The 17,824-nt window shown below is 67.9% G+C and overlaps 2 protein-coding genes across 11 annotated transcripts; one reads left to right on the forward strand and one right to left on the reverse strand.

The window, feature by feature from the left end:
* Nucleotides 1–119: 119 nt before the first annotated feature.
* On the forward strand, nucleotides 120–7,732 carry SIGIRR (single Ig and TIR domain containing). Of its 9 annotated transcripts, none has more exons than XM_025991498.2 (10): nucleotides 120–356; nucleotides 3,904–4,070; nucleotides 4,987–5,185; nucleotides 5,592–5,725; nucleotides 5,844–5,984; nucleotides 6,096–6,239; nucleotides 6,395–6,497; nucleotides 6,562–6,712; nucleotides 6,931–7,120; nucleotides 7,409–7,732. In XM_025991498.2, the coding sequence occupies exons 2-10, from the start codon at nucleotides 4,064–4,066 to the stop codon at nucleotides 7,570–7,572; spliced, it is 1,233 nt and encodes a 410-aa protein (XP_025847283.2). In that variant the 5' UTR covers nucleotides 120–356; nucleotides 3,904–4,063; the 3' UTR covers nucleotides 7,573–7,732. The 9 variants fall into 9 exon arrangements, with proteins under 9 accessions (XP_025847283.2, XP_072615336.1, XP_072615338.1 ...); XM_072759235.1 differs by having other exon boundaries at nucleotides 217–306; nucleotides 4,984–5,185; XM_072759237.1 differs by having other exon boundaries at nucleotides 236–356; nucleotides 3,907–4,070.
* Nucleotides 7,733–8,532: 800 nt separating this feature from the next.
* PKP3 (plakophilin 3) lies at nucleotides 8,533–17,573 on the reverse strand. 2 transcript variants are annotated; one of them, XM_072759239.1, is made up of 14 exons: nucleotides 17,478–17,573; nucleotides 15,877–16,072; nucleotides 14,198–14,274; nucleotides 13,465–14,084; nucleotides 13,261–13,384; nucleotides 11,575–11,779; nucleotides 11,120–11,294; nucleotides 10,612–10,729; nucleotides 10,370–10,540; nucleotides 10,103–10,288; nucleotides 9,696–9,849; nucleotides 9,306–9,498; nucleotides 9,150–9,237; nucleotides 8,533–8,878 (listed from the first exon to the last, which is right to left on the reverse strand). In XM_072759239.1, the coding sequence occupies exons 1-14, from the start codon at nucleotides 17,556–17,558 to the stop codon at nucleotides 8,843–8,845; spliced, it is 2,424 nt and encodes an 807-aa protein (XP_072615340.1). In that variant the 5' UTR covers nucleotides 17,559–17,573; the 3' UTR covers nucleotides 8,533–8,842. The 2 variants fall into 2 exon arrangements, with proteins under 2 accessions (XP_072615340.1, XP_072615339.1); XM_072759238.1 differs by lacking the exon at nucleotides 17,478–17,573 and having other exon boundaries at nucleotides 15,877–16,215.
* Nucleotides 17,574–17,824: the final 251 nt, after the last annotated feature.

Here is a 17,824-nt window from a genome sequence, read left to right on the forward strand (position 1 = left end):
GCCCTCCGCGCACTGGGGGTTTAGGGGCAGGAGGCACTGGCAGGCTTCCTGGAGGAAGAGATGGAGGAGGGGCAGAGCCACCCAAGGTGCCCCTGGGGACGGTGGAAGCTCTGAGGAGTCCCCCAGGTCCCGACTCTCCGGGCTGGTTGGGCCGGTTTGCCCTCTGCCCCCAGGCCGGGTGGTTGCGCCCGAGGACAGACTTAGGCGCCCCGCGGGACTCTCGGGTCCGCCCTCCGGGCCTGGCTGCTGGGCGGGGCTGCACCTGCCGCCGCCGCCGGGCTCGTCGCCGCTGCGCACCTGGCCCAGGTGAGACGTCCCGCCCCCGCGCTCGCGCGAGCCCCAGGTCCCGGCAGCAGGTGAGTGGCCCAGGCCCACGGGGGGTGGAGGTCGCTGGCTCCCGGGAGCCGGGGCTACGCTTGCAGCTTGCGGGGCGGGGACGGGAGCTTGCCCCGAAGGGCCCAGGGCCGTGCCGGGCGGGTCCCGCAGGAAGTGGCTCGGAGCCGGGTCGGCCGCCCTCGTCGCCCGGAAGCCTGAGTGTGTCCCCGTCGCGGCCCCTGGGGCCTGGCGGCGGGGCGGGTGGGGGGGGCGCTAGGGCCGCTTTGCCCCTCCGCCCGGCGGGGGCAGGGGCTTCCCCGCGACCTTCCCCAGGACGAGGGGCGGGAGCCGAGGCGCGGGCCCGGCGTCAGCCCGCAGCTCGGACCCCGGGCCCAGGGCCCCGCGGCTCCGGGACGCACCGAGGGCCTGGCCGGGCGGAGCCTCCGTCCTGCGCGCCCCCGCCACCCGCGCGCGCCGCCACCTGTCACCGGCCCCCCCCGCCCCCTGGGCCCGCCCCCGCCACCGCGCGCGCCGCCACCTGTCACCGGGTCCCCCCCCCGCGCCCCCGCCCGTCCCCTGGGCGCGCCCCAGCCTCCGCGCGCGCCCCTCCCGCAGCCGCGTCCCTGCCCCGTGCGCCCGCCCGCGACCCGCCTGCCGCTGCCCCTGGAGGGCGGGGCACCACGACGTGTGGGCCCCCTCGGGCAGTGGAGAGGACGGGAGCTGGTTGTGGCCACGGGCACAGCCTCAGCGCAGCCCCTTCCTTGAGACACAGCGGGGGCGCAGAGAGCGGGGCGCGGGGGGAGCGGACACGCGAAGCTCTGGGTGCTCAGCAGCAGATCAGACGCGTGGGGGGGGGGCGGGGGGACGGGGTCGCCTCCCGCCCACTGCTTGCGCACCGAGCTGGAGCTTTCTAGGAACGGGGGGGGGGGGGGGGGGGGGGGGTAGCCAGGATTCCGAAGGGCGGCCTGTGCCCGTGCAAGGCCCGGTGGACTTGTTGTGTCCACCCTGGAGCTTGGGCCTGGGGTCAGGGTCAGGGGTCAGGGCAGACTCTAGCTGCAGAAAGAAACAGAGCAGAGGCTGCCGTCAGGGGCTTGGAGTGGCCGCAAGGCTGCTGGGGCCTCCGCTGCCTGCCTGGGTGCTGGAGACAGGTCGCTGGCTGCTGTGGGAGCCAGCCTGGGCATCGGGCCCACGGGGCTCCCTCCAGGAGGGGCTGGCACGGTGGCTCAGGTACATCCCGGAGACCGAGGCTCAGTGGGGCCAGGGTGCAGTCAGGACTTCCTACAGCTCCGTGGGCTCCGAGCCCAGGATGCACCATCACCCAAGGGTCTCGCGGGCCTGGGGGTGGGAGGGCATGGGGTGAAGAGCAGGGCTGGGACCAGGGAAAGCCAATACTGAAGATGGCCCACTGGCGGGCCCCTGAGCCTGGGTAGGTGAGGTCAGGGATGTGGCCTGAAGGGGCCCAGCGCCCGATTTCTATGGGGAGTGATACCAGCCATTGTTGCTGGGCCTCGAGTCCCAAGTCCGTCTGGGTCGGGAAGTCTGTGGTGTGAGGAGATGCCAGCTGCCCCCAACCTGGGCTCAGGGCCCAGGAGCCTCTGTCCAGGACTTTCTCTGTCCCTAATCTGGAAAAGAGGGGGACTGTCCTTGCATCCCACCCTGAAGGGAGGGTCCATGTGATATCACAGCCTCCCTTTAGCTGCTCAGTGTTTGGGGACTCTATGGGGGAAGTGGATAGGGAGGGGGCCCAAGAGCTCTCTCTGCCCAAGGCCCAGTTAGTGGCAGGAATTTCCACTGGACCCCCCCTCCCCGCAGAAGGTCACAGGCCAGATGCACACTGGGGGCTTACTTGGGCCCGAGGGAGCAGCCCGAAGGCCCCTGCTGTTCTGAGTGTCACATCCTAGTCAGTGCCCTGAAGCAGGCCACAGTGCCCAGCCCGCTCTCCTCGTGTGTGCACAGCATGGTCCTGACGGGCAGCCTCCTTAGAAACCCCTGCATCACGCCAGGCCCTCTGCAAGCCCCCCCCCCCCCCCTCCCCCGGGGCTTGGCCTCGGGAAGTATGGGGCGGGCGTGGCTTGGGGTGGGCCCCAGAGGAAGGAGCTGCCTGACTCAGAGTTACAGGAAGAAGTGATGCAGGCGGGCAGGCGGGGCGAGAACCACCAGCTGCCCGCCTGCCTGGGATGGGGGAGGCTGCCTGGGTGGGGTTTCGGTCTAGGAGAGGATGTGACTGCAAAGCCAGGAAGCTACAGGGAAAGTTCTGATTAAAACACACACACACACACAAACAAAAGACAGGTCCTCGTGGTGCTTGGCGATGTGTCCTGGGGCCGTGGTGCCGCGGACCGGGCCGGGGGCCCAGCTGAGCAGAGAGTTTGCTCCCAAACACTCGTCAAAGACCTCGATGACCGACATTTCCCCCCAGGAGGAAAGAGCCGGAACCAGGTGACTTTGTGTACTCCCACGCGGCTCCGCGTGAGCCTGTCCTCATCGTGGACACTGTTGTGGCCTGAGGCCGGTCCTCAGAGTCAGGCTTGGCTGAGGGGAGGCCTGGAGCATGTGTGGGCACGTGTGTGTGTGTCTCTAAGAGCAGGGGCTACAGGAGGCTGTCCGTTTTCACCGGCAGGTAGGGTAGGTGTGAGGTGCAGGTTTTGTGCAGGTGCTCGGCTCTGCACCCTGGGGGAGCTGTTGCGAGTGTGCATGAGGCCAAGAGAGTGCCGGAGGTGGGGGGAGTGTGCATGTCGGCACACAGACTGAGACAGGAATTTAAGGCAGGTGTGTGCACGGAGAGGGCTGTGTGTGCATGGGGTGTGCAAAACAGGCTACACAGGGGACGGTGTGCAGGGGGGTATGCAGGGCGAGGACACCTGTCCCTGCTTGTGTAGTTTGGCCTTAACCTCCAGGAAGGCCCGAGGCTGCCTTTCCAGGGGTAAAGGCTCTTCTCATCTTGAAGACGTGGAAGGGCCACCTGTGGCCACCCACAAAGTGGACGGAAGTCTTTGGTTTGGGAAATGACAGACGGGTAGGGGGACACCGCTGTGGGAGCCCACGGGGGCGGGCCGCTTGAGGCCTGCGCAGACTCAGGCCAGCAGGCCCCCCGCTTCCCGCTCCTGCTGCTGACCACAGCCCGGCTCAGCCTCGGGCGATGCTGTGTCGCACACGCACGTGCACACGGGACAAACAGCTCCAGTGGGACTGTGGCTCAGAGTCCGGCAGCCCACACCTACACCACCTACTGCTGGTGGGCAAGCTTCACGTGCCCCCTGACCCTCAGGGCCTGCCCAGCGGCCCTCCTGGTATGCAGCGTCCCTGTCCCAGGGCATAGTGGGAACCTCCCATAGTGGCCACCTCCAGCCTCATGAGCGGTGCAGGGCTGTGCACCCCTGGTCTGTCCCTGGGCCGTCGCGGTGACCTGGGAACTCGTGAGGTTCAGTCTGAGGCCCTCCCAGCCGCCCGGGCCTTGCCCACTCCAGCCACGTGTAACCTGCCCCAAGTGACGCTGTGCCGGTGTCACCAGCAACCACGAGGCGGCTGCTGCAAAGTTACATGTTAACTCGTGTTGTTCTTGTTTAACTTTCTCCTTTGGGATGGCAGCAGCCTCTGACCCATCCTGGCGCCCTGACTGACCAGCCGCAAAGACAGAGAGTGAGTCTTGCCCACCCCCTGGGGGACCAGTCTGCTCAGCCAAGGAGCCCCGTGGAACCGGGGGGTGGCACCAGTGCCCAGCCTGCCTCGAGGAGGCCCCGGCCAGACCATGGCAGGTAGACGGGTCAGAGAGGGACAGGCACGGGCCCCACTCCTACCTCCTGTCCCTCAGGCTGGCTCCACACTGCCAGGTTGCCTGGGCTCTCAGCCTGGCCTCCAGCCAAGGGTACAAAGGCTTATGCTCTCGCCTCCCACATAGCCCGAGGTCGTGACCCCACGATTAGGACAGGCCTAGAGGCCTCTCCTGCCCAGAGCCTCCAGACCATGGTCATGGGGTCAGTAAAGCCCAGGGACATTGGAGTGGGAGCTGCTGGGGGGGCCCCAGGGGCAAGGTGGGTAGATGTGGGCCGCTGAGATGATTTATGGTCACCAGGACTCTTTACCCTGATTTAAAAATCAGAAAATTTAGGTCTCAGGGAGAAAGCTTGCCGGTGGCCAGGAGTATCGGGCCCTGCAATCCCGCGCTCCCATCCCAGGAGGAAGGTGCTGACATACTCATTGCCTGAGCCCCCAAACCACCAGAGTTCACGCTTGCCACTGCTCCCCACGCACAGCACCTCCAGGCAGGGCGAGGAGCCTGGCCGCGCACGGGGTGGACACTGCAGCCGTGGGCAGCAGATGTACACAGAACGTGTGGGAGCTGGGCTCATGTCCTGGGGGACGGGCAGCCAGGTGGGCCCCACTGGTGGGTCGGCTCAGCTATGACTCTGGCTGCTGCCTTCCGGGGTCCCCTCTGAGGACAGAGCAGCCACCTGGACGGTGGGCAGAGCAGCCCAGACCCAGCCACTGCTGGCGGGAGGCCTGCCGAGTGCCAAGCCGTGTCCCCCGGGGGCCTTGTGCAGGGACATCATGTGGCCACCAAGCAACACACACCACTGAGCATCTTGTGTTTTTCCTGGCCCACAGGCTGTCTGTGGTTGGCGGGACCCCGGCCTCCCAGGCAGGGCTAACCACTGGGTCCTCTCTCAGTAGGTGTCTGTGACAGGGCCCCTGACTTCCTCTCCCCGACTGGAAACCAGGCCCTGGGACCCGCCCTTGGCAGTGTAGTGGCTCTGAACTGCACAGCCTGGGTGGTCTCTGGGCCCCACTGTCCCCTGCCCTCCATCCAGTGGCTGAAAGACAGGCTGCCGCTGGGCAATGGGAGCCACTACAGCCTCCATGAAGACTCCTGGTAAGAGACAGAACTGTCGAGGGTCAGGTGACTACCCTGGTCATACCCATGGCCACCTAGATGCTGCTTTATAACCACCTGGACCTGGGCAGAGTGCCACTCTTGGCACAGATGAAGGGTTAGTGACTGCAGGGACAGGTGGCCCCCTTGGACGTGCACCTTGTGCCAGCACAATCCTATGGCCTGAATTAGGCATTCACTCCCAAAACCCAGACCCGGGATCAGGGTCGGTAAACCCAAACAGACCCGCCCCCACCAGGTTGTGGCCACGTCTCTCAGCTCGTGGACCCACTGCTCGGGGGGCCCACATCTGTAGCCTCTGGGGTTCAGTCGGACAGGTGGGACCCAGGGGCAGCCACTGACGCTCTCAGGCCCCAGGTGACAGGGTTGCGGTTGATCTCCCCAGGGTCAAGGACAACCTATCAGAGGTGCTTGTGTCCAGTGTTCTGGGGGTCAACCTGACCCATGCTGAGGACTATGGGACCTTTACCTGCACCATCCGGAATGTCAGCTCCTCCCCCTTCACTCTTTGGAGAGCTGGTGAGTGGGGTACACTGGGTGGGAGGTAGAAGGGGAGCCTAGGGGCCACCGGGAGCTCGGAGGCTTGGAGAAGTCTGGGCGGGGGCGGCAGTGACTCAGGCTCTAGCTCTGTCCCCAGGCCCAGCAGGCCACGTGGCTGCGGTGCTGGCCTCACTCCTGGTCCTGCTGGCCCTGCTCCTGGCCGCCCTGCTCTACGTGAAGTGTCGACTCAATGTGCTGCTCTGGTACCAAGACGCCTACGGGGAGGTGGAGGTGAACGGTGCGTGGGGCCGCGTCGCCTATGCGCCGCCCTAGGCTCAGGTTCCGTGCAGGCTGGAGGGGGGTCAGAGGACCCGGTGGTGGCCGAGCGCTCACCCGCCACCATCCGCAGACGGGAAGCTCTACGACGCCTACGTCTCCTACAGCGACAGCCCCGAGGACCGGAAATTCGTGAACTTCATCCTGAAGCCGCAGCTCGAGCGGCGTCGGGGCTACAAGCTCTTCCTGGACGACCGCGACCTCCTGCCGCGCGCGGGTACCGCGGGCCCCGCCCCCCGCTCACAGGCCCCGCCCCCGCCCCCGCCCCACCAAGGCCCCGCCCACTCTCGCTCCGGGCCCCGCCCTCCGCTCCCAGGCCCCGCCCCTCGGCCCCGCCGCCATCCAGGCCCCGCCGACGTCCGGTTCCCGCAGAGCCCTCCGCGGACCTCCTGGTGAACCTGAGCCGCTGCCGGCGCCTCATCGTGGTGCTGTCGGAAGCCTTCCTGGGCCGGGCCTGGTGCAGCCACAGCTTCCGGTGGGTCCCGCGCCGGGGTGGGTGGGCCCGCGGCCGCGCCCCCCTGACGGTCCCGCCCCTGCAGGGAGGGCCTGTGCCGGCTGCTGGAGCTCACGCGCAGACCCATCTTCATCACCTTCGAGGGCCAGAGGCGCGACCCCGTGCACCCCGCGCTCCACCTGCTGCGCCAGCACCGCCACCTGGTTACTCTCCTGCTCTGGAGGCCCGGCTCCGTGGTGCGGAGAGGGGTGGGGTCCCCCGAAATACGGATGGGTGGTACTCGGCTCCGGAGAGGGGCTCCTCCGTGGGCCCGGGCCCCGTGGGTGAGGGCTCTGTGGCCTGCACCCGGGGGAAGGGCTTCCTTTGAGGTCCCTGGAGCCCGGTGAGCACGTGCCTGCAGGGGTGCTCTTTGAGGCCAGGGTGGCCAAGCCAACGGCTCCATCCTGGCCCCCAGGCGCCTTCTTCAGATTTTTGGAAAGAGCTACAGCTGGCGCTCCCGCGGAAGGTGCGGTACAGAGCAACGGAGGGAGACCCCCAGACCCGGCTGCAGGATGACAAGGACCCCATGCTTATTGTACAAGGCCACCTCCCAGCAGGTCGGACCCTGCACCTGGAGCTGGACCCTGACCCGGAGGGGGACTTGGGTATGCTCACCTGGCCCTACCCCTGGCCCTGAGAAGCTTGGCCTGGACTGGGGGCGTGGTGGTCCGCAGGGCTGAGGAACCCAGAGGGGGGGGTCCAGGTGGAGGGGACTCCGCCCTGCAGCCCAGAGGTGGGCCTGGCCCTCCAGCACACCCTCTGTCCTGGAGGCACTTGGGCCCAAGGCCGGCCTGGGAACGTCCAGGACCTCAGATGCCACCATGCAGGAGGGCGAGCAGGGAGGGACCCATGGCTGTGGGCAGCGCAGCCTCAGGCCTGGCCCCTCTCCCCAGGTGTCCGAGGGCCTATCTTTGGGGAGCCATTAGCTCCACCACATGCAAGTGGGGTTTCGCTTGGAGAGGGCCGGGGCAGCGAGGTGGACGTCTCGGACCTCGGCTCCCGCAACTACAGCGCCCGCACAGACTTCTACTGCCTGGTGTCTGAGGAGGACGTGTAGCCCCCGCCGGCCGGAACAGCAAGATCTCAAGGACAGCTGGGTGCGGGGTGGGTGGGGTTTCTCTCCTCTTAGCAGGACCACCAGCCCTGAGACCCTCAGGGAAGGGGAGCTGCTCCACTGTGCCTCCTTGTGCCAGAAAATAAAGTCCTTTTAGATCCTGCCTGGGCCTCAGCCTCTCCTCTCCGGGGCAGGAAGAGGGTATGCAGCCCCTGGGCGGGGCACCCCTGGCTTCTGTCTCAGGCTGTCCGTGGCCCTCGGCCCCTCCCCTCTCTCATGCCCGTGTCCCCTTGGTCACAAATCTGGCCGTCCATGCAGTCCTAACTTCCATCCTCCAGCCTGAGCCAGCTCAAGGACATCTCTTGTAGTAGCCTCTTTGGGTCTGTCTGCTTGGGGGTCTGAGCGCCCCCAGCCCCGTTCTGATCCAGCCACGTCCCGGGGTGGCGGGGGTGGGGTGGGGTGGTGGTGGGCATGCCCCTTGGTCTTCAGGCTCTGAGCTTTAAGGAAGAAGCCTCTGCTTGTAAAAATAGGAGTGGGAGCTTCTCCACCAAATGGCCTGGTTTGGCGAGATGGGATCCCGGGACTCAGCTGGACAGTGTGACTCCCCAGTGAGGCAGAGCGGAGGGAGGTGCTGGGCCACATGAGTACAGCGCAGCGGGGCGGCAGGGCAGCCTGGGGAGCTCGCGGCTCTGCAGGGACCGGTCGGCCCTCTCTGCACAAAGTCCCCAGCTCTGCTGTGACTGGGCCTCGGCTGGCATCAAGGCTCACCCTGCTGTCTGCCCCATTGCCTCCGTTCTTGCCAGCTCTCCCCGTTGGATGCTCTCTCCTCCTTGTCCTGGGCATCCTGACCTGGAGAAGCTTCTGGGGGTGCTCAGGGGGTGAGTATCCCCAGGGTCAGGCCTGGTTGTGCTCAGGGACGCTGCTGTGTCCCTGGGTCGGGCCCGCTGAAGAAAACTGCAGGGCTGTGTTCATGGCCACCTTTATTCCCAGCACTGGCAGCTCCCACCTCTGCCCCTGTGACCTGGTCACCACCCCACGCACCAGAGCAGCCTCAAGCCCTGCCCTACCCCCTGCCCTATAGAAGCCAAATCCCTACAACCAGCCCCCAGCCCCTCCCTGGAGTCCTGGGCCCTTCAGAGTTGCACACGGGGCTCCAGCAAGAGGTCCCAGGCCGTCAGCCTCCTCCGCTGGGCTGGCCAGTGAGCAGCGCGGAGCTGAGCCTGTCTCCTGTAGGCCGGGCTACATTGCATCCTCCTCCTCCAGGAAGGCCTCGCTATGGGCCCAGGAAGTCCTCCTTCCGATAGCCCTTCTGCAGTGGAGAGGAGGCCCAGAGTGAGGGTGCCTGCCTGCCGGGCCCTGCTCTCCCCAGGCCCCACCCTTCCTGGTCCACTGGGCCTGGACCTCTCTCTCTGGGTCTCTGGTGTCCCATGTTGCCCACTTCCTGAGTCTGCATGTTCCGTAGGACTTCCCGTGTCCACCCCCTCCTGCTCAGCTCCTCCCCACCCCAGTGTCCTGCACCCAGGTGCTGCTCCCAGGTCCAACACCGGTGGCCCTGCCTGCCCTGGATCGCTGGGACATACCGCCCGGAAGTCCCGGTGGAGCTTGCTGTACTGCCACAGGTTGGCGAGGAGGCTGGAGGCCGCTCGGGAGGACTTCTCACTGTCGGGGCTGGCGAGGGGGGAGGAGTCAGCAGGGGACAGGTGCCACGAGGGAGGTGTGGACGGTGGGGGGCTCACCTGTCCCGCTTCTTCTTGATGAAGACCAGCTTTCGGAGCCCGTCGAAGTAGAGCAAGTCCCGGGCGGCGATGGGACTGGCCACCACCAGGTTGTTCAGCACAGCTATGATGTTGACCAGCACGTCGGCCGGGGGACACTTCTCGCCCACGCTGCCAGGAAGCTTCTCAATCAGGTGACTCACCACCTTGGTGGCTGCCGGGAGGTCCGGAGGTCGGGAAGCCAGCCTCCACCTGTACTCCCGGCACCTTAGCGCTCTGGTCCTCCCCACCCCCCACGGCTTCCCCAGCGAGCCGCTTCCCAGAGGCCAGCCCAGGAAGTGCAGGCGTGAGCCGGCAGGGTGAGGGCAGGGCGTGCAGGGTGAGGGCAGATCGTGCGCTGGCCCCACTCACACATCTCGTCCTTGTTTCTGGCGTTCCGGGACAGGTTTCGGATGAGGCCGGTCAGCGAGCGCAGCTGGTGGTGGTCGGCGGTGCGAACCCGGTCGAGCAGCGGGTTCAGGATGCGCTCCTGCTCCAGGGCCAGGCGGCTCAGCACGCCCGCCCACTGCGGGTGCGAGGGCAATGGTGAAGGCGGCCGGCTAGGCCGGCTCTTGTCCGTCCCTCCGTCCCCCGCGGAGCCTCCCCGCGTGACCTGGCTCGGCCTGCGCCTACGGCCCGCGTGTACCGAATCCTAGGCCGTGCCTCTGCGGGCTGCCCCCCGCCCCGTCCCTCCGGCTGCACGTCCCGTCCCTCCCGCTGGTGTCTCGGCTCCTGCCAACCCCCGAGGCCCCCTGCCGTCCCTGCTCGGCGCCCCTCACCCTGCGGTCGCCCGCCGTGATGTTCTGCAGTGCCCCCGCGGCCGCCTCCGTCGTGTGCGGGTTGAGCTCGCAGCGCTGCAGCAGCCGGTTGTACAGCCCCACGATCTGGGGGCTCCACAGCCACTCGAGACCCTTGGGGTCCTTAGACACCTCGGCGAAGGTGAGCGCGTCGGCCGTGAGGGGCAGCTGGGGGCAGGTGTGGAGGGTCAGCTGGGCCGGCCCAGGCCTCGCTCCCCTCCCTCTCCCCACGGCCCAGCCCGTGCCCACCTCTCGCAGCCGCCGGCTCTGAGGCGTGAAGCAGCCCACCACCTCGCCGGGGGGCACCCCTGCCGCGTCCCTGCGGCCCCTGCCCTCCAGCCGCTGCAGGGCCGAGGGCGGCATCTCGTCGTACAGGCGGTAGGACAGGTTCCGCAGCACGCACACGGCGTTCTCCACGCTCTGCAGAGGGCAGACCCCGGTCAGAGTGGGCTGGGAGCCCCCCGGGCCCTGAGGCCGCGGCCGCCTCTCACCTTGTCCTCACACTTGCCCACGTCCAGGGCATGGTTGATGTAGGTGACCAGGGCATCCACGAGCCCGTGGCACTCGCGCATCTTCTGGCGAGTAGCCTGGGAAGCCGAGCTGAGGTTCCTGCAGGCGGAGGCAGGTCAGAGGCCCCCCAGCGGGAACCAACCAAGGGCTGCGCCCCTGCGCCCCAGGCCCCCTCCGTCCCCTGAGCGGGCGCTGCTGGCCCTGGTGCCTCTGTGTGCCCATTGCCCAGTCGCCCGTCCGAGTGTCCAGAGTGGGGTTATAGGGTCAGATGAGCCCGCAGCCCCCAGAGCCTCGACGCCCGACACGCCAGCCACTGTCAGCTTCCCGTCCCGCCTGTGTCAGTACCCGTGCCTCGTTTCGCCAGCCCCCCAACAGCTCCGCCCGGCCATCCCGACCTCAGAGCCGAGGGCCCCTGCTCCAAGCACCCAGCCCTCTGCCCCTGGCTGCCAGCACGGCCTGCACCCGCTCACCGTCCCCTCCCCGGCCCACCTGAGGAACCCGGTGGCATTATAGAAGATTTCGGCCTCAGAGGCATTCTGTTGGATGAGGGGTGGCCCCCCGGCCCCTGAGAGGGGGCTCAGAACCAGGTCCGTGAGCTGCTCCAGGGTGTCCCGGGCCAGGCGGTCCTTGAGATGGTCGCTGGAGGACAGATTCCACAGGATGCCTGCGGCGGGGGTGCCGCGGCCGTGGTCAGCGACAGCCTGCTGGGCCCCGTCGGCCCCTCCAGGGAGACTGGGGCCAACGCTCCCAACAGCCCCTCTAGAAAGCCTATGGGGGACCTGCAGGTCGTGCGGCAGTGACACCACGGAGAGCACAACACTCGGGGGTAGGGATGTGCCAAAGAGGAGCGGGGGCCGAGGGGGCGTGGGGACAAGAAAGAGAGGACGGGGCAGAAAGGCAGGGGGCAGCGGCGCTGGCCCAGGGCCGTGGGCGGGCAGGCCCACCTGTGACGTTCTTGCGCAGCTCATCATCCTGCTCGCGCAGCGTCCGCAGCAGCTCAAAGATGCCGTTCTCCTCCACCAGGGCCAGCTTGTTGTCTGCGTTGTCATAGATGAGGTTGCGCATGGCACCTGTGGCATGGCGCTGCACCTCCTGGTTGGCGTGGTTGAAGAGCTTCACCAGCCGGGGCACAGCCTGAAGGCTGCGGGCCTGCACACACAGCCATGTGGCTGTCAGCACATGTGTGCACGTCGCACGGGCGTATGTAGACATACACGAGGACACGAGGGTGGTGCTGGTGATGGAGACAGACGCAGGTGTGTACATGTGTGCAGGCTTCTGCAGACGCGTGTTGACATGTGCAAGCGTGTGCAGGGGCACAGACGTGCAGAGGTGGACAGGTGTGTGCAGAGGTGTACAGATGTATGCAAGGGCACAGACACATGCAGAAGGCGTGTGTAGGCATGTGCAGAGGTGTACAGATGTGTGCAAAGGCACAGACACGTGCAGAGGTGTACAAGCATGTGCAGGCGTGTGCAGAGTTGTACAGATGTGTGCAGGGGCACAGACGTGCAGAAGTGTACAGGCATGTGCAGAGGTGTACAGACTTTGCAGGAGCACAGACACATGCAGAGGTGTGCAGGCATGTGCAGAGGTGTACAGATGCACAAACACGTGCAGAGGTGTGCAGAGATATATAGGCATGTGCAGGCGTGTGCAGAGGTGTACGGACGTGTGCAGGGGGTGGACATGTACAGAGGTGTACAAGCATGTGCTGGCATGTGCAGAGGTGTACAGGCATGTGCAGAGGTGTACAGACGTGTGCAAGGGCACAGACACATGCAGAGGTGTGCAGGCATGTGCAAGGGCACAGACACGTGCAGAAGTGTGCAGGGGTGTGCAGGCATGTGCAGGGGCATGGACACATGCAGGGGTGTGCAGGCGTGTGCAAGGGCACAGACACATGCAGAAGGCGTGTGCAGGCATGTACAGATGTGTGCAAAGGCACAGACACGTGCAGAGGTATACAGACATGTGCAAGAGCACAGACATGCAGAAGGCATGTGCAGGCATGTGCAGAGCTGTATAGACGTGTGCAAAGGCACAGACACGTGCAGAGGTGTACAAGCATGTGCAGGCGTGTACAGAGTTGTACAGACGTGTGCAGTAGCACAGACACATGCAGAGGTGTGCAGGCATGTGCAGAGGTGTACAGACGCACAGACACATGCAGAGGTGTGCAGAGATGTATAGGCATGTGCAGGCATGTGCAGAGGTGTCCAGGCGTGTGCAGGGGCACGGACACGTGCAGAGGTGTACAGATGTGTGCAGGGGCATGGATGTGCAGAGGTGTACAGGCGTGTGCAAGGGCACAGGCACATGCAGGGGTGTGCAGGCATGTACAGGGGCATAGACATGCAGAGGTGTGCAAGCGTGTGCAGGCATGTGCAGGGGCACGGACATGTGCAGAGGTGTGCAGGGGTGTGTAGGTATGTGTAGGGGCACGGACACGTGCAGTGTGAGCAGGGGTGCTGTGAGTATGCACGTCACACGCTCCTCCCCGCAGTCTGCCGGGGAGCCCACCCGGTGTGTGCCCAGTCCACGTGGGGGCGGGTGAGAGGTGCTCGGGGGGGGGGGGGGGGGGGGGACCTGGCACGGAGGCGGGGAGGGGTCGGCAAGGGGGCCGTCACCTGCTTCTTGGCCGCTGCATCACTGTAGCACTTGTGTTGGATGTAGGCTGCGCCCAGCACCTGGAGGTTGGGGTCCGAGGCCATGAGGTACTTGACCGCCGAGGGCAGGTCGATGTCATCAAATCTGGGGAGGCGGGGGTGGGGGTCAGTGGGGGCCCGGGGGGGCCAGGCCGGGCACGGTCCCTCCCAAGCCGGCCTGCTCACCCACTGCTGAGCCTCTGCAGGCTGCGGTGGCCGCCATAGCTGTCCAGTCCTCGCACATCCGGCAGGTGGCCGGAGTCGGCCAGGCTCAGGCTGAGGCTGCGCACGGAGGGCGCTCGGGCCACGGGCTCCAGGGCCGCCCCCGGCGCCACCCCGGCCGCGCCACGGCTGCGGTGGCTGCTCTGGAACCGCTGCAGGGTCCGCATGGCCGGTGCGCGGATGGGGCGGCCGGGCGGCCCCTCGCTGGCGTCCGGCCAGTCGGGGCTTTGCACGCGGCCACAGGCGGCCTGGCGCTCGTAGGCGAGGGCCCTGTAGGCGGAGGCGGCCGGGGGCTCCAGCTGCTCGGACACGACGCTGTAGCGGTCATCCAGGCCCGCGGCCCCCAGACGCAGCGAGCGCAGGGACAGGGTGTCGTAGTCGGCCCGGCCACCCGGCCCGGCGCGCTCGTGGAAGGATACGGGCCGGGCGGGTGCCGCGGGCTGGGGGCCCCCGTACCCTGCACCCCCGAGGGTGCTGCCACCATTGTGAGCAGAGCTCAGCCTGCGGCTGCAGCTCAGATCCACGGCCGAGCGGGACGACCAGGAGGCAGGGCTGTAGGCAGGCTTGGCGATGGGCCGGAAGGTCTGGGGGGGGGGGGGGCGGCAGTGAGGGGGCGACCGGGCGCCCCGCTCCCGCCCGACCCTGGAGCCGCCCTCATCTCCCAGAGACCCCTGAGGATGGAGAGAGCGTCACTCACCGAGGGGTCCCCTCCGAGGCCCTGGGAGCGGGAGCTGAAGCCAGCCTGCAGGGTGTGGTAGTGACCGCGGGCCGGGCCTGCCGATGGGACTGCGTGTTGGGGCTGAGCCGGACGGCCTCCTCCAGCCTCAGCCCTGGCCGGACCTCTCCGGAGCCCCCTCCCGACCAGCTGGACCCCCCCCACCGGCTGCCCGGTCACCCGGGAAGTGTGCCAGGGACAGCGTCAGCTCTCTGGGCCTGGCCAGCGCGCACGCCCGGCCCCCACCTCCAGGAAGCCACGCTGACCTCCTGCGCGCCCGGCCTGGGCTGCGGACACACAGGAGTGTCCCTCTCCCACCTGGAGGAGCCATGCCCGCCCCTCCAGCCGCTTGGAAGCTGGGGGTGCTGGCGCCAGCCCGACTGTGGTTGAGTGGACAGACAGACGGGGTGGGCGGTGGGGGAGGGGGGTGAGGGGTGACAGGGAGGAGAGATGGCCGGTGGACAGGTAGAAAATCAGGCGGACACAGCGCGGGGGGTGGGTGGGCTCCAGGGTCTCTGGACAGAGGGTAGATCCGCCCCGTAGGGTCCCTGCTGGGGTCGCGCCTCCCCCTGCCATGCGGGGTGACCTCCTGGAGGGCCTCAGGCTGTGGAGCCGGCCTGGGGGGGCTCCCCTCCCAGTGCGCTCCCCAGACCCGCCCAGGTTAATGAGGCTTCTGGGCAGGGGCTATTAACCCTTTGAGGCTGGTGAGCCTCAGCCTGGGGGGATCTTACTCCCACCCCCAAATTATACTCCCCCCCCTAATTGGTAGGGTAGCCAGGGTGGTAATTAACCCCTCCCTGCTCCCTCCTCCACCCTATGACCCCTGGGCACCTGACTACTTAGCCGACAGAAGGCTGGGGCCCAGGCCGGGGTGAGGGGGGCCCGGGAACCCGGGCTGCTTGGGTGACCCTGCCCCCAGCTGGCCAGCACCCCGACGCTGTGCGGGAAGGGACCCTCCAGAGGTGGTGGGAAAAGCACGGAGCACCGGGCCGGGCTCCCGACCTCCTGGGACGTGCGTCTCACCGTCTACCCTCGGTCACTGTCGCTGCAGTTTGGCAAAGGTAGAGACGGTGTCTCCAGAACAGCTGCCCGCGCGCCGTGTGGGAGGCCCCTTAACGCGCGTCCGCCCACCCCCGCGCACCCACGCGGCCTGCCTGGCACTGAGGGGCACCCCCTCCTGCGTTCCCATCAAGAGCATCTGGGTCATGTCCAGGTGTCCCTGGTCCAGGTGTCCCGGACCCGCCCCCTTCCGGGTCTGTGTGCTTCCCGAGTCTGGGTGTCGGGGTGTCTGCGTCCCCGCAGACGGACGTGTGTCGCGCGTCTGAGGCCGTGTGAGAGCCCTGCTACGCGGCCCGGATGCGTATGTCCTGGGTTGGCTGGCAGCGAGGCTTGGCGGGCCTGCCATGTGCCGGCGGCGCTCCGGGCAGGCTTGCCGGGGGGGGGGGGGGGGGGGGCCCAGGGTCCCCGCTGCTGGGAGGCTGTGCCCAGGGCTGCTCCCACACCCGGTGGGGCGGGGCGGTGACTCAGGGCGAGGCCTCGGTGAGTCAGGGCGCTGAGCCCCGGCGCCAGCCCCGTGGCCTCTGGCCCTCGCGCCACCACACCCGCCACGGCCCCTCGCGGCCGTGCCCACCACCCGGTGCCCACCCCGGGCGTCCGCTTACCTCTGGGCGCCTCAGGGGCCCCCTCGGGCTCCGCGGCCCCGTTGTGGCGGCCCTGCTGGCCCAGCTGCAGGAGGCGGGCCCGGACCTGCTCCTGGACGCGGGCGGCGCGCAGCCGCTCAGCCTCGGGCCCCGGGGCGCCGCGCCGGTCCAGCTGCAGGTCGGAGGGCAGCGCCAGGGAGCACACGCCGGCCTCGGGCTGCAGGGCCGACAGCAGGAAATTACTGTCCTGCATGGCGGCAGGTGTGCCCTAGGTCCGCGGGGCCGCCGGGGCCTCCTGGGCCCGAAGCGTCTTCACAACCCGGCACGTCTGAGTCCCCTCCCCACTGGCCTCGCCCAGAGCCGCTGGAGACAGACGCGGCCCAGCCCCGGTGCGGCGGGGGCGGGGACACCTGGGCCAGGTGAGAGGGAGGGGCCACCGCTTGCTTAAGGTGGAATTTGGGCGGAAGAACAGGCCCACGTCGCCGTCCTCCCTCCCATTCCTTCCGCACATCCCGGGACAGAGCCACAGGGGTCCAGGCCCTTGGGGCAGGTGCCCTCCCGATCCTGGGAAGGCCCAGGCCAGGCCCCTGGGGAGCCTCTGGCACCTCCGGGAGTCCGGAGGGGAGGGGGTCTGGGGCCAGTCCTGAGCGAGGCAGGGGTCGGCATCAGGGGCACAAGGGTCCCGGGGTGGCGCTCAGGGTGAGGGTTGGGTGGAGTTTTGGGGTAGAGGAGGGCCCTGTGGACTTTCACCCCGTGCCCAAGAGACCCCAGAAGCACACGGTTAGGTTGGCACAGCCCCGGGCTCATGACCCTCCAGGTCAGGCCTGTGGACTCCAGCAGTTGGCCCGACCCCCAGCTTCTGCAGAGGCCTCCAAAGCGCTGGCTCGGCCCTCTCTGGCACCCTCCCGGCTCCTGCCCCCCCCCTCTCTGGCACCCCCCACCCTCCCCGGCCGTGCAGCACAAGGCCATTCCCTACACATGAGTCAGGGCTCAGCTCGAGTTGGGGCTCAGCTCCACAGGACTGCTGCGGGGCACTGACTCAGAGGGGCCTCCCGCCTGGTCTGAGGGTGCGGGAGCTGGGATGTGTGTCAGGGGAGGAAGAACCCAGGGGCCTGCCAGAGAGGGGTGAGGGGTCGGCCCCCGGGGTGGGGAGCGGGGCCAGGCTTGGCGGGGCTTGCCCCCAGGTTTCCCTGCGTGCTCCCACCCAGCTGGACCAGCACCTGCCGGGCGTCCTGGGTAGGCCTGGACTGAGCCCAGCATGGGGCCCTGGTGCATGAGGGGGGCGGGGGCTGAGCCGCCCAGTGCTGGAGGGGTGGCAGGGTGGGGGTGGGTGACCTCAGGTACCTCCTGGGCCCCCCGAGAAGTCCCTGTGGGGCCCACTCTCTCCGCGGGAGGCCCTTACCCTGGGCCCTGACGACATTTGCCTTAATCCGGGATGGGCCTTTTCAAGGGATGTGGTCCCCGGTGGGAATGGTGCTTGGGGGTCCTAGGAGTGGTCAGAGCTGGAGAGGAAGGGCCAAGTGGGTTAGGATGGAGGGGAGGGTCCCCAAGAAGGCCGAGGTGAGGCTGGGGGTGGGGCTGCTGGGCCGGGGCGGGGTGTGGTGCGCAGGTGGGAGACCTACCGTGCCGGTGGTCTGGATGCTGCTGGCCCCGTGGCTCGTCCCGGAGGCCACGGCTGCGGGCCAAGGGGTCCCGGGCTCCATCCCAGGCCCGGCGCATCCGACAGGGGCGGCCTCTCACTGCAGGACGGTCCTGTGGGGGCCCTGGAGGGCGGGGTGGGAACGCCTGCACGCCCAGCTCATCAGACCGGTTGCTTTCCTGGGAGACGTGTTTTGTGTGGAAAAATCCTGGGAGACAAGTTTGTGCGGCGCCGAGTGCACCTCGAGGCACACGCCTGGCACGGGGCTGGGGCCCGCCCTGCATCTGGGGGCTCCCCAGGCCCACTGGCGCCCCGCAGAGGCCAAGCCTG

The sequence above is a fragment of the Vulpes vulpes genome, chromosome 5, assembly GCF_048418805.1.
Source record: "Vulpes vulpes isolate BD-2025 chromosome 5, VulVul3, whole genome shotgun sequence".
In the NCBI taxonomy this organism is placed as follows: domain Eukaryota; kingdom Metazoa; phylum Chordata; class Mammalia; order Carnivora; family Canidae; genus Vulpes; species Vulpes vulpes.